Here is a 24,390-nt window from a genome sequence, read left to right on the forward strand (position 1 = left end):
GTAAGGTAACAACAACATGTCATGATTTTCAGAATTACATTTACACTTAGATTCTCACTCATCACTGCAGATCAGTGTATTTAGCTGACAGTGTCCTTGGGAACATGTGATTAAAACAATGTCTCTGAATCTGTTTAGCATCATCCAGCTGCGATCATTACATCATCCAGCTGCAATCTTTGCATCATCCAGCTGTGATCATTTCATGTGTCATATAGAAGCCTAGCTGATACACCACATCATAATACCACGATTCTTAAATTACATCGGTTCAGAAAGATTTTAGTGTCTGGCAGTCTAATACAATAGAATAAAATGATCTATCGCAAAGGATGTAAAAATCAACACAAATCTTGATAGTCTAATTGTGTTCACTGTAGTAGTGAGTCTATAAAGGCTTCTTAATTGCAAAAGAAATCATGGTACTTTAATTTTAATTGCCATTCTAAATGTCATTCTTTGTTTTTTTTTAAGTTAAATACTTATTGACAGCAGAAAATTTCCCCAAACACTAATAGAGTATTTAACATAATTTCATTTATTGAAAAAAATTCCAAGGAAAATAACATACAGCTATCTGAAACTATTTGGAAGAAGGAAAATATCAAAATGTAAATTAAGTTCAATCTAAATTTTATGGTCTCCAATGTTTTATATAAATTTAACACAATGCATATTTGATTAAACTTATACATTTAAATATACTGGTGAGACTCAAGAAATAAAAAGGGAAGCCTGGAGCGCCAGGACAACAATAAAGAGCCACAAGAAAACCAGCGAAACTACCAAGCTTAGCCCTACTCATAGAATTTCCCGACGCTTGAAAAATAAGAACACATTTCAAATAAACTCATGGAAAATTAGTACTGTTGAAATTAAATTCAATCAGTTGCAAATATATCCTTGAGAAAACTATTGCAGTTTCTACCCAGAGTTTAACCTCAGCCCTATTCCAAATTTTGGATTCCAGTTTGAGATTCTCAATATGGGTTCAGAGCAGTGAAACCACTGCTCACAGTCTTATTAACCTTCAAACGGCCATATGCTCAAAAAGTAATTCCTATAGAAATGTGGAAGCTTTACCATAATTTCTCACTTCTATTCCAACAGACATTAAGTAATCCACTAGGGACTTTCTTGGCTGTCATGCTTCCCATTATAGTGTCAAGCGTTTATGTTTTTCACTGCTCACGTAATAACATACACAATTGTATGTAGATATACTATGAATATACAACAAAATTTCTATGAGATTTGAGAAAAAAATCAAATTATTTTGTAGCAATTTTCCTTCTAAGACAGTAGAAAAGGACAGACATTCCTTTCTAAAAACAATGCTAAGAAAATGAGTTAAATGGGCTAGCCACAGAGGGAATGCTGTAGGAAAAGCAGCAGCTTGGGATTGAACCCTATGACTTTATTGTTTTCACAGAAAATGCAATAACTCCTCATTGAGATCAACTGCCCAGTTGCAAGAAGAGTACACCCTCTGCTTTGTTGAGACACGGCTGAATGTCGTATTAATTTAGAATGTATTTGGGGAAGGTCAATTTTTTCCAGTTTAAATGTCTATTTCAGTGGCCCTGATATTTGAAAGGCACAGAAAAAAAATGTTCTGTAATAAGGAACATAAATCACAAATTTAGGAGGATCATTTGAAAAGTTTTTCCAAAATCAAATCAATTTATCACAAATTTAAAATTACCAAGAGAAACAAAATTAAATGATTCTGAGTAATACCACAGTCATGTTTAGAGTCTCAAGTATAGAAATGAATGAATTATTATTCAAATTACACATTTCATTGGCAGATAAGTTTATTATTATAAAGTATTTAAAATAATATTGCATGTTTGATGAAAAGTTAGTACAGCTGTAATTTATATTTTATCATATGTCCAAGTAAAGAATGGAATTATTTTCACTGTATATTACATGGTATAACAGACTAGTTAGGTCCTAATTCAGATATAATCCATTGTTATGCTGAGCCAATTCTGGGGGAAATGTGAAGTGAAGTGCCACTAGTGTCAAGGTCCACTGCCTGACATTGTAACCAAGCATCTATCAGTTCTCTTAAAGGAACTGATCATGGGCCAAACTCATGATCTGTTGAATACAAGCCCTATGGAACCTGGGAGCACAGCAGACCAGGGATACATATTTCCAGGATGGAACTATAAAAACACAAGACAGAAAAGTAGGTAGGAAATGGAAAAGCAGGGGTAGGTATGTATGCAAAGCATCTTTAAAAAAAACATTTTAAAAGAAAGGTAAGTAGGTTATTTTTTTTCAAAACTGCATAGTCCATGATTATTTATACATCTGATAAGTGTGATTGGGCAATATTTTTTCTCACTCTTAGCTCCCAAGGAAATATCATATTTGGCATTGTTTGACCATTCTGGCAACTTTCGTCAAAGTGTTACATGTTCTTACTCGGGTCTTCTCAGCTCCCGTGTGCATGTTTATATCACTACATGAGAGTGCTGCTAACTGCAATGAAAGTCGACACAACTGTAGAAATGTTAGCCCGTGAAGAAACATCACTGAACCCATGAAAGTGGTACCACTCCTAACTAACGCGGATCAGTTATTGTGAGTAACTGGAGATTACACAGCATGTTGTTTCTCCCAAAAATAAAACCCTGATTGCTAAATGATTCCCCATTTAAAAAAAAGAAAAGAAAAGAACCGAACAGGCCTCTCAAATTATACGCTGACACATTAGCAAAATGGTAAGGGGAAGGTGGCATTGGGTGCAGTTCTGATAAACATAACAATGTTAGGAATGGGAAGGTGTTTAAGGGTTCCACCATCATTTCTTCTACTAAAGACAAGGTGATTTCACAATGTTTCCAGTTCATGTATCCAACTCATTTAGAACTTTCCACAGTTTTAGCCATTTACTTTCATTAAAGCAACTGAGCATTTGATCTGATGTAAAAACAGTGATTATGTTGATTGGCGAGTCTAAATGATGTGACTCTCATGTGAGAAATTGTGTTTCTCTCCACCTCTCTCGTCCACCTGCTCTCACCTCTGATAGTCCCGTGTTCGTCACAACCATCTGCAACTTCTTAGAAGTTTAATAAAAATTAATTTTGAAGTACCAGCCAGTTCTCTTTAACTTCCAGAGTGTGTTCTCTTACTATGTGAAAATTTAGGAAAGATTTTTACGTTCGATAAATGCTTTAATGACACAACTGAAACTTTCATATCGACTTCTTTGCTCAGGATAACTGAGAAGGAGAAAAAAAAACTAAGTTATCTTGAAGTGACATGTATGCCTTCCGATATTCAGAATTTAGGGGTCTTTTTCCTTTAAATTCATTTACAAAAGCCTCACTCAAATCAACTTAAACGTAATTGAAAGAAGATAACAAGTCGAGCCTCTCTTTAAGCAGAAGACACGTACTGTCGACCTGGCAGAGAGAATGCAAAAAGTAAGACCTAATGAATTTGTTTTTTACTCGTCCTGGGTAGTGCAGAACTATTGTTGGTGGCAATATGGCGGACATGCAGGTGAATGCAGATCTTTCCCATGCTAAGTGCCCAGATATTACCTACTGTAAATCTTTGATTTGAGAAACTAGATGGATGACTTGGAAATTTAAAAAGGATTTTCAATATAACTAATTATTAAAATAAATTAGGTTAATCATTTGCTTCCTTTGTGTGATTTATGGGACACAGGTTTTTTGATTCTATCCCTATGTAATTATTCTGATATGTCCCCTTTTGAGCTGACTATGAAATTTGATAGTAAATTTCCACTTGTATTTCGGTTTGCATTTTACCTACAGAGGTACAACATTTTAACAGGTTTAACAAAAATAAAAGGAGGATACATGGTGTGTTTTTTTCAAATTTGTTCCTGCAAACATTAACTGTGTATGAAGAACTGAAGATTTATCCCAAGATAATAAAACCAGTAAATTGCATAACTAATCTCATTAAATGAAAGGGTGACTATTGCCCAACAAACACACACACTGTTTCTCATACCTTACCTGGAAAGAGGCTTTATTGAACAGAGCTGTAAAATTATATTTTAAGTTGAATTATTGAATTTGCACAAACATCTCTACAGTTGTTTTAAAAAATCAAGCTTTGTCATTTCCACTACATTTTGTTGTGCTTTTTATATTAATATTTGCAAATGCTGCAATTTAATACTTAGATCCCAATTACTTGCATAATCAGTATTTTTTTTTAAATCCTGGGGTGTTGAAAGAACAGATAATAATAATATTCTTCTTTAGACAAAAGTCTTTTTTAAATGAAGTTAAAAGTTGTGATAATTTAAGGAAAAAGATCTTCAAATTGTCATAACCAACAGGTTTAAGTGAAATTTACAATGCATTGGAAAACTGGCTGGTTAAAGTTATGGTTTGTCCTCAGGTAGCTCAAAATCATTTTTACAGGTTTTTGTTTTTTTGTAAAAGTGTTTTTTAATCTTGTTAAAATAATAAAATAATATTTCACAATTTGCACAGAGTCTGACTAAAGGGCAGAGGCCTATTCCCCTCAGTGTTTAGAATAAAGGCAGATTTTTTTCAGGCCCAGTTCCGCGGCAGAGTTTGTATGCACGGCAATCGCAAACATTTCCTTGTTCCCTCTAAAGGCAAAGCCAATCTCATTTGAAATGGAGGTTAGAGTAAAAAATCACTTCTGTGTTTTACCACCTTCTGTGCTAAGTATTATCTCAACAACCTTTTGCTCTGGTTGACCCATTAATAACCTGGAAGAAAAAAGTGTTGCTCCCATGTTTGGTCTCAATGGAAGTTACTTTCTATGGACATTAAGCCGAAAGGCCATGGCTGTCTAGGAGGTGAAACAAATAATCTTGTCTGCGTAGGTTTACGCAGCACGTCGGTCCTTTCTTCTTCAGAAGCGGCTAGGGTGTCTTGCCTGTAATTTGCACATTTAGGCTGTGTCGTCTGGTTACAAAATAGTTTTACACAAACCATTGTTAGCAGTGCAAGCTTCTGAGTTGAAAATTATTCAGGCTTGTTTCATTGAAGGCACTTGGTTTCCATGGCAATTTATAAAAGATGGTGGTTTGGTTTCTTCATAGGAACAGATGACGTAGTTTGGGTGTCAAGTGGCCGCAAGCAAACTCCGATAAGCCTGTGTAATATGTAAGCCCAGGTTTACCATCCTGGATAGCAGTGCATGCAAAAAGAGACATCATACAGTTATCTAGCTTAGCCATGGGAGGGAGAAAAAAAAAAGAAAAAAGAAAATAACTACAACAAACAGTAACAACAATAACAACAACAACGACAACAAAACCCAAACAACAGTAAAAGTAGGGTGGGGTAAGGCGGGCAGGGATATGAAACCTTTAAATAATTCCGAGTTTGGAGTATTTTCAAGGAAGGGTAACAGCCAAGGTAAAAGGGCCTACATTTATTTAATTCTCTACATAAAACCTTCTTGAAAGGAAAATAAACGCCAGCTCTCCACGTACCCTGTTTACAGTGAGGTTTTTGTTGGCAGGCCATTAGGTTTCCATGGTAACAAGCAAACTATTCATTTGAAACAAAACCAGCCATGACTTTGTGCTTTGACGAGGATTTCTATAGCTCTTTTTCTTCTTCTTCTTCTTCTTCTTCTTTTTCTTTCTTTCTTTTTCTTTTATTTTCTTTTTCCAGAGTTCAACCAGATGAAGCTGTAATCATTTTAGCCACAAAAGCACCTGAAGGGCTCTTTTGTACCCAGGCCAAGAATATCTTCTATATGTAGTTTGGAATAAGTTATATTTCCAAGATGTCTTTTTTTTATCCCCAGTGCTTAAAAAATGTTGTTCTTATTATTTAATTTTGAGTCAGTAGTCAGTGGAGGAATCTTTGGTAGTTTGTTTTTTCAGTGTCCATTTACAAAGACTCTTTCTTCATGCCAGTGCCTGGTGAATCATTTATAGCCTCTGCCAGGATAAGGTCACCTTCGAGGGCTTAAGATCGAGATGAGGATGATAACTGGAAAAAGCCATATATGAACTAAGATCCCAACAGCACCATCCACGGAATCTAGAGATAAAGAAGATAGGTACCCAACACTGACATTAAGGCCATAAACATTCCATGACGCCACCAATGCAGCGTTTCTGATCTAAAGAAATTTAAACCGAGGAAAATAATTTGGGAGAAAACTAGGTTTTGCATTAGATGTCATTTTATTTTGAAGGCATGCAGGAGGAGGAAGCAGGCTGGATCTGCGGTTATCAATATGGCAGACACATATTACTGTGGGTTTACCAATTTAAAAATCCCATCCATGAGAATGTTCTAGAGCATGGCAGCAAAAGCGAGGCAGACTTTCCCAGCCCGTGACTATGCTCACTCCTGCTTTCTCTTTTTTCTTTTCCCCATTTGGAAAGTTTACCTCAACTTATCAAATTGCACCTATTTAGTTTTGATTAAATATGAAAATGCAATGTAGGCATGGCTTTCGTCTAGGGTAAGGTTAGCTTCGCTGAAAGTGAGCTGTGAACAAGCTCGCAGCTTCTGAATAGTGCATGATTCTCTCTGTTCTAAGCAGACTGTGTTCATGTGGGTGCCGCTGAGCCTTTTCTGAAATAAAAACCCAGGAAGTTTTTACAAAATGTGTATCTTCAATGCTGAGTTTCATAACAAATGACCACAGCTCATTGCCACTTTTTAAAAATTTTCAACAATGCCAAATAATGGAGTTAATTATGCCCATTAAGCTGTAACTGCATTCTTGACTTTCACTATGTAGACTGTAATAATTTTTCCATAAATATATTGGGTTGAAGAGCTCTGGTGCATCGAACCCTTTAGCCACATAGAATTTCAATACACTTTGAATATACTAAATTATTGATGAGTTATTTGTGGAAATTTAGCTTGATTACTCCCTCATTGTGTGATCATAGAATTGAATTTTCCAGATAGGTCTAAGAAAATATTGAAGTTAAAATGCATTCCAACAATGATTCTGAATACATGTTTCAAATGGATAATGTGAGATGAAGACTTAGGGGCCCAGAATACTTTATACATATCATTTTATATTTATTTTAAAATGGGCCTGAAATAAAAACTTGAAATTTAAGACTCCATTAATGTATAATATAAACTATTCTTAGATGAAAATAAAATTATTTTACAAGATCATGGGGTACATATGAAGTAGATCGTGTCAGAATAAATAGTGCTATTCCATTACTAAATTCACATACTAAATTTCCATATAATTACATCTGTAAAAAGAACAATATTAGCTCTAGAAAATTCATATTTCAGCTATTTGGAGTTAAAGGCACCTCTGCTACATAACTGACTATTATGTTTATAGATTTGTCAAATATTTTAATAAAAGTTTTCCACCCCCTGACAAAATAGCATAACTTAATAAATTTTAAATCTGTTTTTTAAAGTCACAGTGATTTAGTCTTACATAGAATTAAGTAGAAATTACTATCATTTTGTTGCTGAAAATATAGCCACATTGCACTTGCCATTTGATTTAATCATAGCATGAATGATTCAGTCAAAAATAAAGTTTTAACTAAAACTAAACATTTTCTGTGAAATGGAAACATTTTACTCTAATAATTGTTGTATCACATCCACATGTATCAAGTGGTACTCAAGAAGAGAAACACTTACTCTTAGTTGGTAGGTCTTGTTTTGCACATTCTCCTTCTGCAATTGACACATCGTCAATGGCGATGTCACCTTCTATCCCAGGACCCCGAATGCCTTCAAAAATTAACTACAAACACGACAGATTTATTAGAGTGGTTTTATTGTGCAGAAATGTATTTCTTCAGTTTTCTCTAATCACACAACACAACTCTTCAAGAAACATCTTAAGGAACAAATCAATATGCTTTTATCAGTATTTTTTTTAAAGTCTAGAAGAGAACCATAGCGTACACTGTCGAAATGCTTTGATAGTTTGCAGGCACAGAGTACAGGCTCCTCAAGCTCATTTTACTCACCTTTGGACTTCCTGCTGTAATTTTGCTTTGGAACTGTACATCTAAAACTTGATTGTATATATGAACATAGACTAATAAATTAGAATCTAGTCAAAAGCCCTTGAATATCCAGTATTTACAATAGCTGAGTACTGAGGCTCAATGAGTGATGTCAGATAAAATTCATTATTAATTCTGGCTATGATAACAAAAAAAGCCATGATTACAAACATTTAATTATTTACTCTTGAAGAAGACCAGACCTTTAGAATTATTTTTTTAATCCTCAAATTTTCTTTCTTCCAGAAAAATAAATTACTTTACATGCTAAAATGTAACCTATGTACTTAGCAATTTATACTTTCAGAGAAATTTTGAAAAAATATATTAATTTGGTCTTCCCAAAGAAACATTAATGTAATAAATTACTCTAATATAAGATAATACTAGTGTAGGCTGAAGAGATGGTGAAGTGGTTAAGAGCACCGGCAGACCTTCTACAGGTCCTGAGTTCAAACCCCACATGGTAGTTCACAGTCATCTGTAATGGAAACGGATGCCCTCTTCTGGCATGCAGTTGTACATGTAGGGAGAACACTCATACATAAAATAAATCTTTCTTAAAAAGATAACAGTAATGTATGCATTTTATAAAGCTACCTTATTTTAGTAATATTTGAGTGAAAATGTGTTTTACAGTGCAACAGGTTTGCCCTTATTTTTGGTTTATCTTTGAAAGTAGTTCATTAAAGATAAATTTAAGATTATCCTTAGAAAGTTTAGGTTACCTTTACTAGGCTCATCAATACTGTGTGGTATGCTGTGATCATTTTCTCAATAAAAGTTTCCAATTAGTAAGCAAAGACTTTTGTCTTCACGCCTTTTCTTAAACCCCTGCCCTTTACTTACAGGCAGCCAGGTAGACACTCTCTGCAACTTAGTAAGGGAAATGTTTTGTGATGTCTTAATTAACAGATTTAATATTTTAATTCTTCTGCTTTTCCTTATTATTTATTCATGATAATTAAGATTGTACAAAGCCATCTCTGGAGAATATTCCAGATAACCTGCATCACTGAAGAGAAGCACAAGGGCAGGCTAAAGTTCAGAGACTCAGAACCATGGTTTCAGTTTATGGATTTTGAATATGCAGATCAAATGGGCAAAAAGGAGTAATTTTATATGCTGGGAAATAAGAAGTTGTATTGTTGGATTTTAAATATGAAGTGGTCAGAGAAATGCTGGCAAAGTGGTGGGTGATGCAAATAATTTGGGTGACCTTAGATATAGGCCCTACGATGTGCTGTTATAGTTTTATTTTATGTGTTTATTTTATGTATATCATTGAATATGTTACTGGACAGATTTCTTGTGGGCTGTCATGTTAATTTTAGAGAGCAGAAAAAGTGAGAAGTTTGTATGTTGGTATAATTATTAACTATCCACAATTGTCTAGACTTTTCTTACAGTTCCCCTCAATTACTTGGAATTTAACTTTGAACAGATGACCATAGTTAGTAGGAAGAGAAGGACGCCAGCTGATAGCACTTATGGAGGAAGACACGGGACTTACAATGCAGCCGTGTAGAAGAGGGTTCTGCATTCCTTATGTGAGGCTATGCTTTATGTGAGGAAGTGATCTAAGAGTGACAGTCCACTCAGGGGTGGGTAAGAAGGTCTACATGTGCAGCCACTTGGGATTTAAACATCAGCATCTGGAATCAAATTCTTCATTGCAAAGGTTTGCTAGCATCGGCTTTAGTAGTATACAGATTTTCTTAGCTGTAAAAGTGGCTGGTTTCCTTGAAGTATACAATTATGTTCACCTAGTAAATTCTCTATCTATAGTCAGGGGCCAATATAAGTCAATAGGATTATATATAAAAATAAAAATGAAAGTAAACATATTCTCAAAATCGTCTGCAACTTTCTTGCAGCTGCTTTCCTGGGAAGCTATATTTTAATTTTAATGATCCATCACTATAAAATACTGTGTAGTCATTGCCTTCTAATACTGATCACTCCTCCTGATTCAATTATTTCAAAATTATAAATTTTCCTTTTCTTCTTGATTCCCTTGATCAGAGTTGCAGGCTCAGGTCTACGTTTACATTGAAGGCAAAGTCTTGAATCAGTAGAGATGTGAAAGACACCATTTTTATGGGTAGATTGCAAGGGAGTGATGGGGAGAGACCATCTAAAATAATTTAACATGTGTGCTGTCTGCTTACTAGCAAAAGGTCGTATTACATGCTTAATTTACAAATCAATAAAAACTGAACCATACTTGACCAAGAAAGAGGGCTGTCTATCTCTAGAGCAATTTTTATAGGACTATTTTATCCCTTCAAGATACTGAATTAGTGGGTGGTAATAAAAGTTGGCTGATTTGCAGACTCAATAATGTCACTGACATTTATAACTGTTGATAATATCATTGACCACTAAATGTAGCAGGCTTTTTTTTTTTTTTTTTTTGGAAACCTAGCATGAGTTTTAAATGGGAAACGTCATCCTTTATTGATATGATAAAAATGTTTTCTTGACAAAACTCTTACTGCATGTACAGTGTTTTTAATAATTATTTGTAACTTTGTGATTATTGGAAATCCTATCCTGTTGGGTACAGAGATCTTATAGTCTCAGAAAAATCAGAAAGTCAGGCATGGTTGCTTGAGTATTTGTAATTTTGAGAGTTTAATACAATTACAGCATTTCTCTCCTTTTCTTCCTTTGAACCTTTCGATAGATCCCTCTCCACTCTTCTTCAAATTCAAGTCCTCTTCTTTCATTAATGATTTTTCTCAAGCATCTATGTGAATACATGTTGAAAGATAATCTCTTGTGCACTGTGTCAAAGCATTCACCTGTCAATAGAAAAGCCTATGGCCAATGATCTGAGTCAGGAAATAGGAGGTAGGAATTCTAGCAGAGAGAATGCAGGGGTCGTGGGTGGGGAAGTGAAGAGATTCTGGGATGAAGGAAGGCACAAGAAGGATATTCTCTCCAGAGATAGATGAAGACAGTCATATGAAACTGAGGACCAGGTAACCAGCCACGTGGCATGACATAGAACAGAATCAATAGATAATTATGGTATGAGCTAGTTGTGGAACATGCCCAAGTTATTGGTGGAGGCATTTATTTATATATCAGAAAAACAGGAGGTTACAGATGGCACCAATTACATATTCACTTCTATTCCTATATATCAACTGCTCAGTAAGTAGGCTAGTTGTATGCTTCATTTTCGGGACAGTCCATTTGGTCCTGGACAAACCGATGGTGTGATCTTCCATGGAGAAGACCACCTCTCCTGCCTGCTTCCAGCTTTCTCAGTTGCCTGTAGCTTTTTGTATGGGGTTGAGGCTTTGTAGGCATTTTCCTGCTTACTTTGTCATGTCTAATGGTGTCGTCCTAGCTGCTTGGTTTGTGATAGTTTACTACTGAGAATATATTGAGTGCTTTTGAACTGATAGGTTCGCCAAAAAGCATTTATTACACTATGTGTATGCACTTAATTGTAACTGCAAATTAAAATACATAGGTCATAGTAGATTTATTGATGATATTAAGACCAAGGTCTTAGGGATAGATTTACGTTACAGAAAAATGTAGATTACAAAAATCTGTTTAGTTGTACTTGCCAAAGAGTGTGTCATATTTGGCATTTCAAGCCTTTATTAAAAAATATGTCTTTGGTAGCAACTTTCAAGTATAAAATCAAGAGACAGTCACAGAACATTGAATTTTATGTTTTCCAGTGTAGATGATATGAATAAACTGCAAATTATATTCCCTCGGAGAAGGAAGAACCTCTGTTTAAAATGCTGTATTCTGCCACCCATTTGCAAAGTTTCATTATTATTCTACTACTTCACTGCAGTGTTAAAAATGTTTCTTATTGTGCACTTTTGCAGTGTGTTTGGCTTAATGGATTCAAAGGAGTTAATAGCATGTGGATATAAGGAGACGGTGCCGAGGTTTGGGTTTCCTAAGAGATAAAATTATGTAAAACTGACTTTTCCTACATGACCAGGTTGACATTATGTAAAATATTTCCTTAGATAAAAAAAACTTACTTTACAATTTAAATGTTTTCATATAGCATGCATAGAATGCAAACAAATAAAGATGTAACAAACACCTCACTGGAGAATTAACACTGAGGCTGGAGAGATGGCTTAAAGGTTAAGAGCCCTTGCTGCTCTTTCAGATAAGCAGGGTTCAAATCCCAACACCCACATGGCAGCTAGCAGCTATTCATTTCCCCGGTTTCAATGGAGTTTAGTCATTTATTTTTGGCCTCACTGACAGAGGCATGTACATGGTGCCCAGACATACATGCAGGCAAAACGCCCAAAGATATAAAATATTTTAAATTAAAAAGTAATATTAACTCCTGGTGGGTAACTTCAGATGGAATTTTCAAATTATATGAATTTCTGCTTAAAATTACACCAAGCACACACACTTGCCTCAAGTGATAGATTAATGGTTTCTGACAAATACAGCTCTTTTAACAATGTGCAGTTGACTCCACGGACACAGATAGATTAAACCATTGTCTTCAGATGTCATCACTAAGCAAAGAAGATCTGTGCAGAGAGCTAATGAATCCAAGTAGTTAATGGTTCAAATAATACAATATCTTCAGATATTGACTTCACTGTTCAGGGAAGCGTTTGCAAATGTTGACAAGTATTTTCTTTCTGACAAGAGACAGATACCGTCTGGCTGTTACAAGTTAAATGAAATGTTGAAGTTTAATGGTACAATTTGAAAAAAATTATTATGAATATAATTGACAAAAACATGAGTTTAATAAATTTATATATAGCAGTTAGAGTTAAGAATGATATTTATCTTATTGGTTCAACAAATTAACTGAACCATGCTCAACCATTTAAAAAGCTATGAGGTGGTACCTCCACTAGTTAGGGTAGTCTTAGATTCTTCTCTAGAGAAACTATTCCAATATTAACTATGAGTATAACTTTACAAGGTTCCACCTCAACTGGCTGGATGTCAAGTCTCAAAGTCTTTTAATAATAAATTTGAATTGGAATGGAAGACAGAGAAACATAGTAAATTGTGAGCTATAAATGGGAGGTATTTATCTGAAGACTTATTTTGCTATTTATGTATATGCATATGAGTACCTCATGTATGTATGCTGGCTTCCAAGGACACTGGATGTATTGAATCCCCTAGAGTTGGAGTTACAGGTTGTTGTGAATTGCCTGATATGTGTGCAAGGAATTGAACTAAAGTTTTCTCCAAGATGCATATGTAATCATAACCAATGAGCCCTCTCTGCATCCCTTTAAAACATTTTTAAATGGTGAATTCAGCCACAATCATGATATCTGTATCATTGTCCTAGAATTTGATTTGCCATGTAAGATTTAGACCTGCATGAGAATATGACTTTGGTGATCAAGATTATTTTGAGGTCATTTTTATTATTAGACTGTAGTCATATTGAGAAGAATATACTTATTAGTAATAATTACTTATATTTAAATTTCTTTAAAATATATCTCCAAATATTTAAATGAGAATGCAAGTGTAAAAGATGTTTAATTGCTTTTAGCAAAATAATGATCTGTAAATAGTATTGTTTTATAATGTCTTTTTATTAGATGATTCCTGGGGAAAAATTAGGCCAGATTATGAACAAAGTACAGTACCAAAAGAAGAAATGAGTTATTTTCCTTGTTACATAGTGTGTACATTATAGAAGATTTTACATGGTTAATATTATATTGATTTTGAGTTTTTATAAGTTTTGACCTTATCTCTAACATATAGCAAACTTTATTATCCTTACAAGCACTAATGATGCTAAATTAATTCCATGAAAAAGCCAACAAAGAAATTCAGTATAATAAAACTTTTATTTTGACTCACAATGCAATACTATTTTCCCCAAGAAAATTCATTGACGATGCTCAAGAGACCTGGCAAGTGTGTAAATTTTAATAGGCTTTACATAAACATACTTAAAAGGTCAATCAATAAAAGTACATAAATCTTAGTGAAAGAGAAATTCAAACCACTCATATTCAATTTACTGCTCCAAAAAAGTGAGCATCATGCTTTCTACTTGACTTAAAAATATTTTCAAATTCATAAATCTAGGTATGAATGATATTATTACTGCTTACACTTAAATTGTATGACAATACATTAGTATATATTAATGTGACAATGTTTTTTGGTAGGCATGGCATAACAAAGAAAGTATTTTAAAAATCTTGCTACTGTATAAATTATTTCAGAGTTAAAAATTATTAATTTTAAACAATTCTAAGTAACAATAGAGAAAATAAACACATTAAATGGGCATATTGTGTCAGGGCATGAGTAGGTTTCTTGCACAGTTAAGATTTATGAGATGAAATAAACAGTCAATAGGTCTAGCAATACATTGTGAAATTAAAGAACAGAAATTTCAAAACAAAAAATTTGCTTACCATGATTTCTTATTGGTAATTTAGACAAAAGTGTACTGATCCAAATTTTTTTACCTTTTGGTAGCCTCAAATGAAAGCAATTGAAGTCAGATAATTTTCCCCCATTCGAGAAAACAAATTACTGGAGAAAATAGACTAAGCAATGGGGTTTAGGGCATAGTGCATCTGACCATGATGTAAATCCAGGATATCCATGAGAAATGGAAATCAAGTCATCCTATGTTTGCCCTGAATAGAGTTTTCAGGTCATTGTAAACAGAACCAGTTTGACACCTGGAAGAAAATCTGACTCTGAAGAGATTGAATGGAGAACCAACATAGACAAAGGCAGTTTAAAAAGTATTACACATGAATGGCCTTTAAAGCATGCTATAAAGTTTTGTTTCACTTAAACCATGTCTGGATTTGATAACATTTGTTCATCAAGTTACGCAGATAAGGTTGACAACATATTTGGTGATGTAATTTTTAAGCATAAAGCTTTGTTCTTAGTATTTTAGGTTTCTTTAAAGCACAATAGGAAGAAACAATAAAGTAAATGTGATAAAGCACAAGATCAATGCTAGAGAGGAAGCAAAGGAGACAGCTAGTGAAAGAGGAAGAGGGATAGCAGGGAGGTAGGGAGGAGAGATGAAATAGAAAAGAGAAAATGTGTCTTTCTCTATCTCCTTAAAATATATGGATTATTTCTACCTCAAACACATCATTGTAAAAGCTTTACACTACTTCTGAAGTTTTATAGATATCCAGCATCTATTAAGTTAAAATTAATAATGTCTATCACCCAAATTACTAGATTTTCAAGTGAAAACTAGATAATGACCCATAAAGGGAAGAAGAATCAATTTATTAAAGCCAACCAAGACTGATATGGATGTGTATGAGCAGGCAGTGACTCAAAACAGTTAAGTTTTATCTGCTTCAATCATCAACAAGAGAAATAAAAATATTTTGTCAAAGGACCAAGATTGAATTTATATAGATGAAAAATGCAATTCTAAGATTCAAAGTTCACCAAAGGAGAATAAATGCAGAGTCGCCATTCCCAAACAAGTGGTCAGTGAATATAAAGGTAAAATATAACCTAACTAAAATCAAAACCAAATGTTCTAACAGAATTCTCAAAGGATAACATGGGACAACAAAGAGATAGGAAGAAACTAGCTCGACAATCCTCAATTTTCATACAACAGTGAACCCATAGGTGTAGTGAGCTCAGGAAACCACCAAGTACACAGAAAGAGGAGAGCACATAGCAGCATATGAAAACATATCTGAATCTGAGTTCTTCAAACCATCAACAAGGAGAAAAATATGAAATGAACTCCGAGTTGTAAGAAGTGTGTGCATAGCCAGAAAATCACACTTGAGAACAACAGAAAGACAGGAGAAGGACATCCTCAAAGTTCTAAAAGAAAAACTACTAAGCTATGCCAAGAGGAAATGATTTTTTTTGAAAAATGAGGGTGAACAAATCAATTTTTAAAAGCACAGAAGGTGAAAAGAATCCATCCTCAACAGATCCTTCAATAATTGTCAAATGAAGTCCTTCAGGCTAATCAACACCGATAGCAGACAAAAGTTGAAACTTCCCGGTGCAATAAATCTATGGAAAAGTCCAAGAAACATAAGGAACGAAAAGTAAATTGGGAACCAACTGAACAAGGCAATCCTGGTTACTACATCCCCAAACAAACGGTCAGTGAATTATAAAGGTAAAATATAACCTAATTAAAATCAAACAGAGCTGAGTATAGCAGAGAGAATTTCTCCAAAGCTTACTTACATAGACAACTATGAATAAAGTTTGATTAATTTTAAATATTCCTGAATATCTCTCTATGTTCCTGTTCATATGCTTCTGTGAATTTTATGCAAATATCTGCAGATACAGAAACATATTTTCATCAGTAGTGAACCTGTACAACTTTTAAAGTTTAAACAACCCCTTTTAGTTTTGATTACAAAAGTTTCTTACATCCCTTTTTTAAATCAACATGTGAGAAACCAGGTCCAGTGGACTGAAGTTGGCCAAATTAGAAGAAAGGGGGACTCGTCTATGGAAGCCTGCAATTTCAGAGTCAGACTCTTGCTCCGCCTCCATTTCTTCCCATGTTCCAGGGGCAACTGCTTTCTAGAGTTTCCATGCTGCCTCTAGGTTAGGGAACTAGGTTTTCTTGCAAAAACATTATCCAATAAGCAAACTGTATACTTTCCTTAATGTGAAAAACTGACAGAAGAGGAGGTTATTCAATAAACCTTATTATAATTTAATACTTTCCTGCACTCAATTCTATTAATTAAATATTGAAAGCGTTTTGGTTAATTTTCTAATGCTTTCATGTAAATTTCTTGCCCCTTCTGTGCCTATGACCCTGTACGTGCATCCTGAACACAGGAAAACTCTAGCTGCTCAGTACAATGTGGCCCCATGATCTCTGCCCTATACCATTCCATGTTGGCAGAGCCAGCTGCGCCCTAGAATTTCTCAGAAAACTTCCTGTTATGAGGGTTCCGGTAATTGAGGGTGACTGTGGATTCTGTGCGTTTGAGAGCAATGGCATTCCCCAGTATGTAAGCAAGGAGGAGCTGCCAGGAAGGACTCCAGAGGTAGCAGCTCAGATGATATATGGGTGAGCTTTCCCAACAGTGACTACAGCACCTGAGTGCCCCCTACCTTGGGAATCATGCACAAGAAAACGGGCTACTGAAAATGCAAATGCACAGGGGAGGTAAGACTGTTGGAGTCTCTCTTGAAGACTAGGAGTTTGCATGATAGTAAATGATACTGATGGTATTGTCTGCACTCTGCTGTGGCTCTATTAATAGGTCTTAGAGCCTTCTTTTCCCAGACCTTCCCTAATACCAAAGGCTGGTTCCTTACCTGCATTAATCAAACCCATTTCACGGCTGTCTTCCTGAAGCTGTGTGAGTTGCCAGTTTGATGCTGAGAAATTTGCCTAATTCTTCTCTAAAAGGATATACCAAGGAAAGAAAAGAGTTCACGGGAAGAGAAAGAGAAGCCCTGAGGTTGAGCAAAGAGAAGAAAAAAAGCCAGCTACCTCAGCTCCGGTAGAGATGGATTAATGTGCGTAGGCACTGGTGCTGCTGAACCCAAGGCCAAGGGTCCCTCAGCTCACCTGCCCAACAATACCCTTGTGTTGGACGAGTTCAAGTGTAAGGAGGATACACACTCTTTCTGTGTCATTGCCAAATTAGGGAGCATTTTTGAAAGGATGGCTGGTCCCTGTGGTACTCTGAGTACGGCCTCATTGAGGAACTCACCCAGACCTTCATGAATAGCAAACTCATCATTGGAATGTTCCAGGTATTTTACAAACTGAGGAAGAATTCCTTTCTAGTGTCATCCTCTTTGAAAACAAAGAAGATATCTGCTATTTGGATATTCTGAGACCAAAGGGCTGCCCTAGCTGAGTCCGGATTGGCAGATGAACTATTAGTCATATACATGGTGGAAACTGGATTCTGGTAATGAGGAGATCCAGACTCTGGTTATAGAGTACGTTTCCTGGGGGGCTTGGAACATATGACCAATCAAGACAAGATCTTCAAGTGAACATATCTTGTCACTTAGCTGCCTGTATCCACCCTCCCCCTGAGCTAAAGGTAATTAAAGGCAACCGAACATTGAAAAAACTTTCTGGAGTGGACATTGTATCCCCTTTAAAATATAACTTCTATATCTTTGACTTAACTAAAACCCAAGCTTGTCAGTTACCTTCTACCAATTGCAAAGACATGTATTCATTTTGTTTGGTTAGATTTAGAAGCTCAATTTCTCCTGCAAGAGAATTTTATAAATTATGTTACAAGAAAGTACATTCTACCAGTATTGTACTGGCTTTCTAATTTGAGTTTGTCACTTTTTTCTTTTCCTCTTTTTTTTTAAGTCAATGAATATATGAGTTCCTTTAAGACACGACTTAGGATGAGCATGCTTGCCACAGTTAATCTTAATATATGGTTTTGTATGGTTTCATCATTGATTTGCTCACTTGAGTATGTAAACCTCTCCTTGTTTATTTAGACAGTTTTTAGTAGGACATATATATAATCTGATAACACACTCAATACCCATGTATTCAAAACTTCAGACTGATATTTACAACTCCTCCCATGTCTTTAACATGGTTTTTCTCAGACATTTTATTTTTTTGGTCAATGAGTTTAAGACAAAAGTAATCATATGTTTCTGAATCTGACCTCGTCTATCTCCCCTTTTTTTGTGTAAACCAATCTGTAGTTCAGGCATTATTTGACAATTTGTAAGCCAAAATTTCTTAGTCATTAATGTCTACTTTAAGATTTCTACCATGAAAACTGTTCTGTTCCTGCTCACGTCTTAGTATATCCTGAAATCTCAATCATCCCTGTCTGCCAGGTCTGCAGGTTAACATCCAGCATCACTTACCACAGAATTTTTACTAAATCTTCCAGTCTCTCAATGAGACAGAAAGCAGGAGTCGCTTTTTTCAACTAGTATCTAAGGAAATTAATGATTGTCCTGGAGGCACTTAACAAATGCTCATTAAATTTACATAAATGTCAAGAAAGAATTGTCTTGAGTATAACATTACCATAACTTAAATCCTTAATGTATATGTATTTAATTTAATCATTTGTGATGAAGAGGAAGCCCATTTAGAAAGCAAAATATTTTAAAGAAATTAGCCTCAATGTACACACACACACACACACACACACACATACACACACACACACTTTATTATTAGTTGTACTTTGAGTTCTGCCCTCCTAAGTTATTTCAGCATTTACAACTGTATTATCCTTCATAGATGTAAAACATTTCATAGTCATATGATTCCTTGTAATCTTAATTTCTTATCCCTTTTTCTTGCAAAAAGTTTATTCATTTTACCAACTTGGTTAGCTTTAGAATTCAGTCTCTCAAAGAGTCATGCAATTATGCAATGAAAAAAAATGCATAATTAGATCAGTCTGATTATACTCTTAAAAGTAAGCCATGAGATGGATGCATTCATGTTATCATTAAATGGATTTGAGTATTTTAAAATAAGGATAAAGCTATAGAATATATTATATGTCATTAGACTTTAAAGATTTTTATTATTTTGAACAAACAATAATACTTTGGTATATGTCGGCTAGAAGTGTATGAAAACATAGGCATGCATACATACACATTCATATACATATGTTGGGCTATAGTTATTTAAATCACTAAATCCATGCTTCCAACTTCACAAAATAGATTATAGATATATAATCTTTGATAAGGATTAACATTCCTTATTTCAATTAAAAATCTTAAGTCATTAAATTCTTGATATCTTTATAAATGCCGTTTTGCTCTTTAACTGAAGTCTAACTTCAGTTTACAGAAAGAAAAATAATTTGTTTAAACTTCCTGACTTTGATTAAAATGATAAATAACTGAAGTAGAAAACGTGTTTCCAATTCCATCTAGAATTATCCAACAAATTAGGTAGAGTATTGATGCTCATTTTAGTGAAAATCTGCATTATTTTCTGTAGAAAATAAAATACATGCAAATGATTACATAGAAATAGATGACTATGCAAACATGAGTGTGGTTTGTTTGTTTATTTTGTTTCACTTTTTCCATGAGATAGGTTTTCTCTGTGCAGTTCTCCATGTCCTAGAGTATGCTTTGTACTTGGGCTAACCTCAAACTCAGAGATGCATCTACATCTGCTTCCCAAACTGCAGATTGAAGGCGCATGTCATGATGCTAGGCAATGCCTCATGTTATCATTCTACACGATAGATGCTAATACAGATGCATCTGTCTTCATAAAATAGCTTTTCAAAGTGAGGATAAACTTTTATTCGTCTTATACAGAATTTGAATATTAATATTTTATTTACTGCTTCTTTAAGATATGTGGTTAATGTTGCACTGATGACACATCAATCTATGAGTGAAGTTATTTCTTACCTGAAATGAAGTAATTGGATATATATTAACATGAGCTTCATTCCATCGTTGTCCTTTGTTCCCACTCGAAGACCATAGAGGATTCTCTATTGTCGTCTGCCCTTTCAAACGTAGATATACATTTAAAACACCTAAAATAACAATGGGAGTTTATGTTGTATATTTGTGTCTGCTTCAAGTTTGTTTCTCCTTTGGTCAATCATTTACAACCATTTAAAATTAAATCTTGCAGAACATCCTAGTGTCTTTTGCTCTCCTCCAATTTTTTATCTTGGTATGATGCTGTGATCCAAAGATAACCACATTACATTGCCTAGAACCTGAAAATGATATGTTTCCAGAATGACTTTGCTGTGAAGATTAAGGTGGCTGAGGCAGACAGGCTGGTCTAGACTAAATGTCTTGGTGCATTCTAAATGTAACCACAGTTGTTATATGAACCAGGGCAAAAGGCATTTTGATTCAGGAAAGAAAATGGGCTTTGTGAAGGATGTTTTCTGCTTTTGAAGATAGAGCAGGATCTACCAATCAAAGAATACAAGGCAGAAGAAGAGGTAGATTTTCCCCAAAATCTATCAGAAGGATACCCCTCTTAATTACAGCACCAGGATCTTTTACTATTTATTCTGTTTCCCAGAACCAGAAGAGAATGCACCTAGCCTACTCTGGGCCCAATTTGTTGTCGTTTGGTACAATAGCTGTGGAGAGCCAACACAGCATTTACTCTTTTACTAAATGGTCCACATGCGATTTGACCTTCATTTGACTTGTACTATCATACTGCATCTTTCTCTAAAAGAAATCACATTTGTTTTCATCTAAATCTCATTTTTCTTCTGAAGAAAGTATTGACCATAAGAGATAGCTTTTTTATCTCATCATTTAATACATCTATTTAATTTTCTATTTTGTACACACCAAAAAAGCAGTGATAATAATAGTTTTGATAGAATATAATGCATCTTAGGACTCCACTCAACACCTCTTCAAAGTACTTATGACAAATATTCCACATTACAAATAAGAGCATTTAGGAATTAAGCAATTTTCTCTATGTAATGTAATGAGAGAAGAGCAGAGGCAGGATTTGAATGCAGAGCCCAAATTTTTATGTTCTAAATCTATATGCTATCAATATTTTAAGAGATAATTTTTAAAAGTCTACTGCACTGAAATATTGTATTTTATTATTATGTTGAACAGAGATCATGTTATAAGAATACATTTTACTTGCTAATAGATGAGACTTCTTTCATCCTAATGTTTATTCCTTTAAGTACATAGATGAAGATAACGTATGTGAATTCATCCATAAAACAAGGTGGATTTTTATTGTGCTCTGTTTCTTGTTTTCACGTTCTATTTCAAGGTTTTCTATATCTTCTCTTTAATTGTAGAGGATATTTATATATTTCTACACACAAATATCTTCTCCCACAGTATTTACTTTAATGTCCATGGTGTGAATGATCCTCTTTAGTTGTTAAAAACATCACCCGTTATCCAGTCATTAGAACTTTACTTAACAACTTTCCTATTCTTCCCATTTCTATTTAGCTTCTCCTTTTCCATTATACACTATTCCATCTCTCAATTTGTTTTGTTTCATATTTTATGTATATTAATAAAAACTGAAAATATACTTAAAGTCAGTGAGCCTTTTTCAACAGCTATGCTTCTCTAGGTTCTGTCCCTGCATTTCTCACACTATCCTTTACTTTCTCTGTCTCCATCCCCATATTCTTTATCCCTTTGACTGTAATATAAAGCAATCCTGTAGGGTTTTTAAATCTCTTTTAATACTTCTCTTTCACATTTTAATGTGGAAGTAAGATGTAATATTTTGATTAATCTTTAAAGGATATTGATCTTGCAACCATATTGGTAAATGGATTGGCTAAATGTTAAAAGTGACAGTTTTATGTATGATGATTATCATTAGAAATAACAAATAGTGAGGGTGAGAAATCTGTCAAAATTTGTTAGAGATTATAATTTACTTTGGTAAAATGCATAATTATAAAAATTAATAAATGTTGCAGTTTGGTTCTAAATGCCCCACAATATGATTTTGTGACAACGTTTTTTCAGAGTTATGCATATGTGGAAGTGAATTGATCATGAGAATTTTGACTTAATATATGATTAGACTTGTATTTGATGAAGTGATTGGAGGGTGAGGAAATAGACTAAGAGATGGCGTCAGCATGGAAGAAGTGGGTCATTCTGGGCTGCTTCAGAAAAATGCATCTTGTCCCAGCCTTTTTGTCCACATCTCTCTGTGATTCCTGGCTTCCGTGAGGTGAGTAGATTTTCTCCAGTCTCCCCCTCTATCATGTTAGTGCTTTACCGTAGGACTTCAAGCATGAAGTCAAGTAACACTAGACAGAAAATATGAAACAGGAGCCAAAATAAATCTTTCCTTTTCCAAGTTGTTTATTTTAGGTGATTTGTCACACACAAAAAAAAACTGATTAACACTGATATTATATAAATAATTATATGGGATTGTTTCTGCGTTTAATAGCTTTTGTCATGAACATGCCTTATTCTATACATGTTTACAATTTCTTAATTAAGAAAAATGTTAGCATGTAGATTAAATTCAAACTAATTATTTATTTTGTTTATGATTTAAAAGATATTTTGTCAGTAGCCATAATAGGACAAGCTAATAACTAGCAGGTGATCTTCCTGAGATGGCCTGCTTTGGATTATAACATAATCAAAGACAGATTCATTCTTACAGGCACGGCCCAGGAGAATTCATTTTATATTTTAGGAAAGATTCCTGCTATTAATATGCTTTTCCTGCTATTATTAAACATATTTAACAATCACTAGGTATTAGTCCACCTATTTTGAGCAGAACTCTGAAGATCTACAAAGATGTATTGCCTCATAGTGATGCTATATAGAGAAATATGACTTCTTAAGTCTTAATGATGGTCCTATAAGAACTCTTAAAATATATCAGTGATTATTAAGCTCTTTTATAGTGGGACTGCTATTAGGTCCTTTTCTGACAGTCCAAACTGCAACAAGAAATCTGTCAGTCTTCCATGTGTTACCAGTTAATTCCTCTTAAATAGTAACCAGACTTTCTATTACTCAGCGCACATTCCAAGAGGTTGTAAAACAATTAAATAAAAGGTCATAAAAAGAGAACTAATGATTTATTATAGGTGTTAAGATAGAAGATAAAATATTTACTGGCTTTATCTACACAAAATTTCACTAATATCTTAGTTATGGTTTTTGACTTTCAATGAACCTGTGGATTTTTGACAGGTGATGGATGTTTAGCCAGATAATTAATCCTAAGGATATGCATGTAAACATTCATTGTTGTAAACTTTTATTTCAATTTATAATTTTATTTTTTGTATGAACTTGTGATGAACTTTTTAACATGTGATCATGTATTCTGAAAGATGTATAAGTACTGAGGACAAAGAGAGGAAACATTTTTTTTTCCTTTCCCCCACAGAGAAGAATTTTTCCCTTTCCCTGCTTAGGATATTGTGACCAGCTTATATTTTAAAAGTAAAATATTTATTTTATAAGAAAAGATATACTATCATTTTTTGAAGCACAGCTTCCACCTGTGTTAAAATTTAACACCTTCTTCTGTGGGTGCTAACAATGATTGTATTATTCCCCCAAAATAACATGGATTTTTTTCTTAGATTCTTATTCTTATTCTGAGACGATAACAAAAGCTCATGAATAAACAAATGACTTGCAAACTTGCCCCCTAGAATTTCTCATTTTAGTTCCTAAAACAGAATCTGCTGTCAAAAAACATTTAACCCTATTCAGGGTCATCTTGGTCAACAAAATTAGAACTTGTGCAACAGAATAAAGCTCCTTGGGAGAAGTTAGAGTCAATAGCACTGATTCAGCACATTGTTTTATTCCATTGTATATATGATGGATTGTGTTAATACCCTTTAAAAGTAATTTGAAATCCTCAGAGAGATGGTTTGTGCTTG

The 24,390-nt window shown here is 34.3% G+C and overlaps 1 protein-coding gene across 3 annotated transcripts in view; it reads right to left on the reverse strand.

The window, feature by feature from the left end:
• Positions 1-517: 517 nt before the first annotated feature.
• Mdga2 (MAM domain containing glycosylphosphatidylinositol anchor 2) overlaps positions 518-24,390 on the reverse strand; it is an 862,524-nt gene continuing 838,651 nt past the window's right edge. For 2 of the 3 annotated variants that reach the window (NM_199269.2, NM_001444001.1), the window contains 3 exon segments: positions 518-6,035; positions 7,641-7,746; positions 20,396-20,526. In NM_199269.2, the coding sequence (NP_954890.1) occupies positions 5,947-6,035; positions 7,641-7,746; positions 20,396-20,526 (326 nt within the window). In that variant the 3' untranslated portion in view covers positions 518-5,946. 3 annotated transcript variants of the gene reach the window in all.

The sequence above is a fragment of the Rattus norvegicus genome, chromosome 6 (assembly GCF_021556685.1).
Source record: "Rattus norvegicus strain SHRSP/BbbUtx chromosome 6, alternate assembly SHRSP_T2T, whole genome shotgun sequence".
Lineage (NCBI taxonomy): Eukaryota > Metazoa > Chordata > Mammalia > Rodentia > Muridae > Rattus > Rattus norvegicus.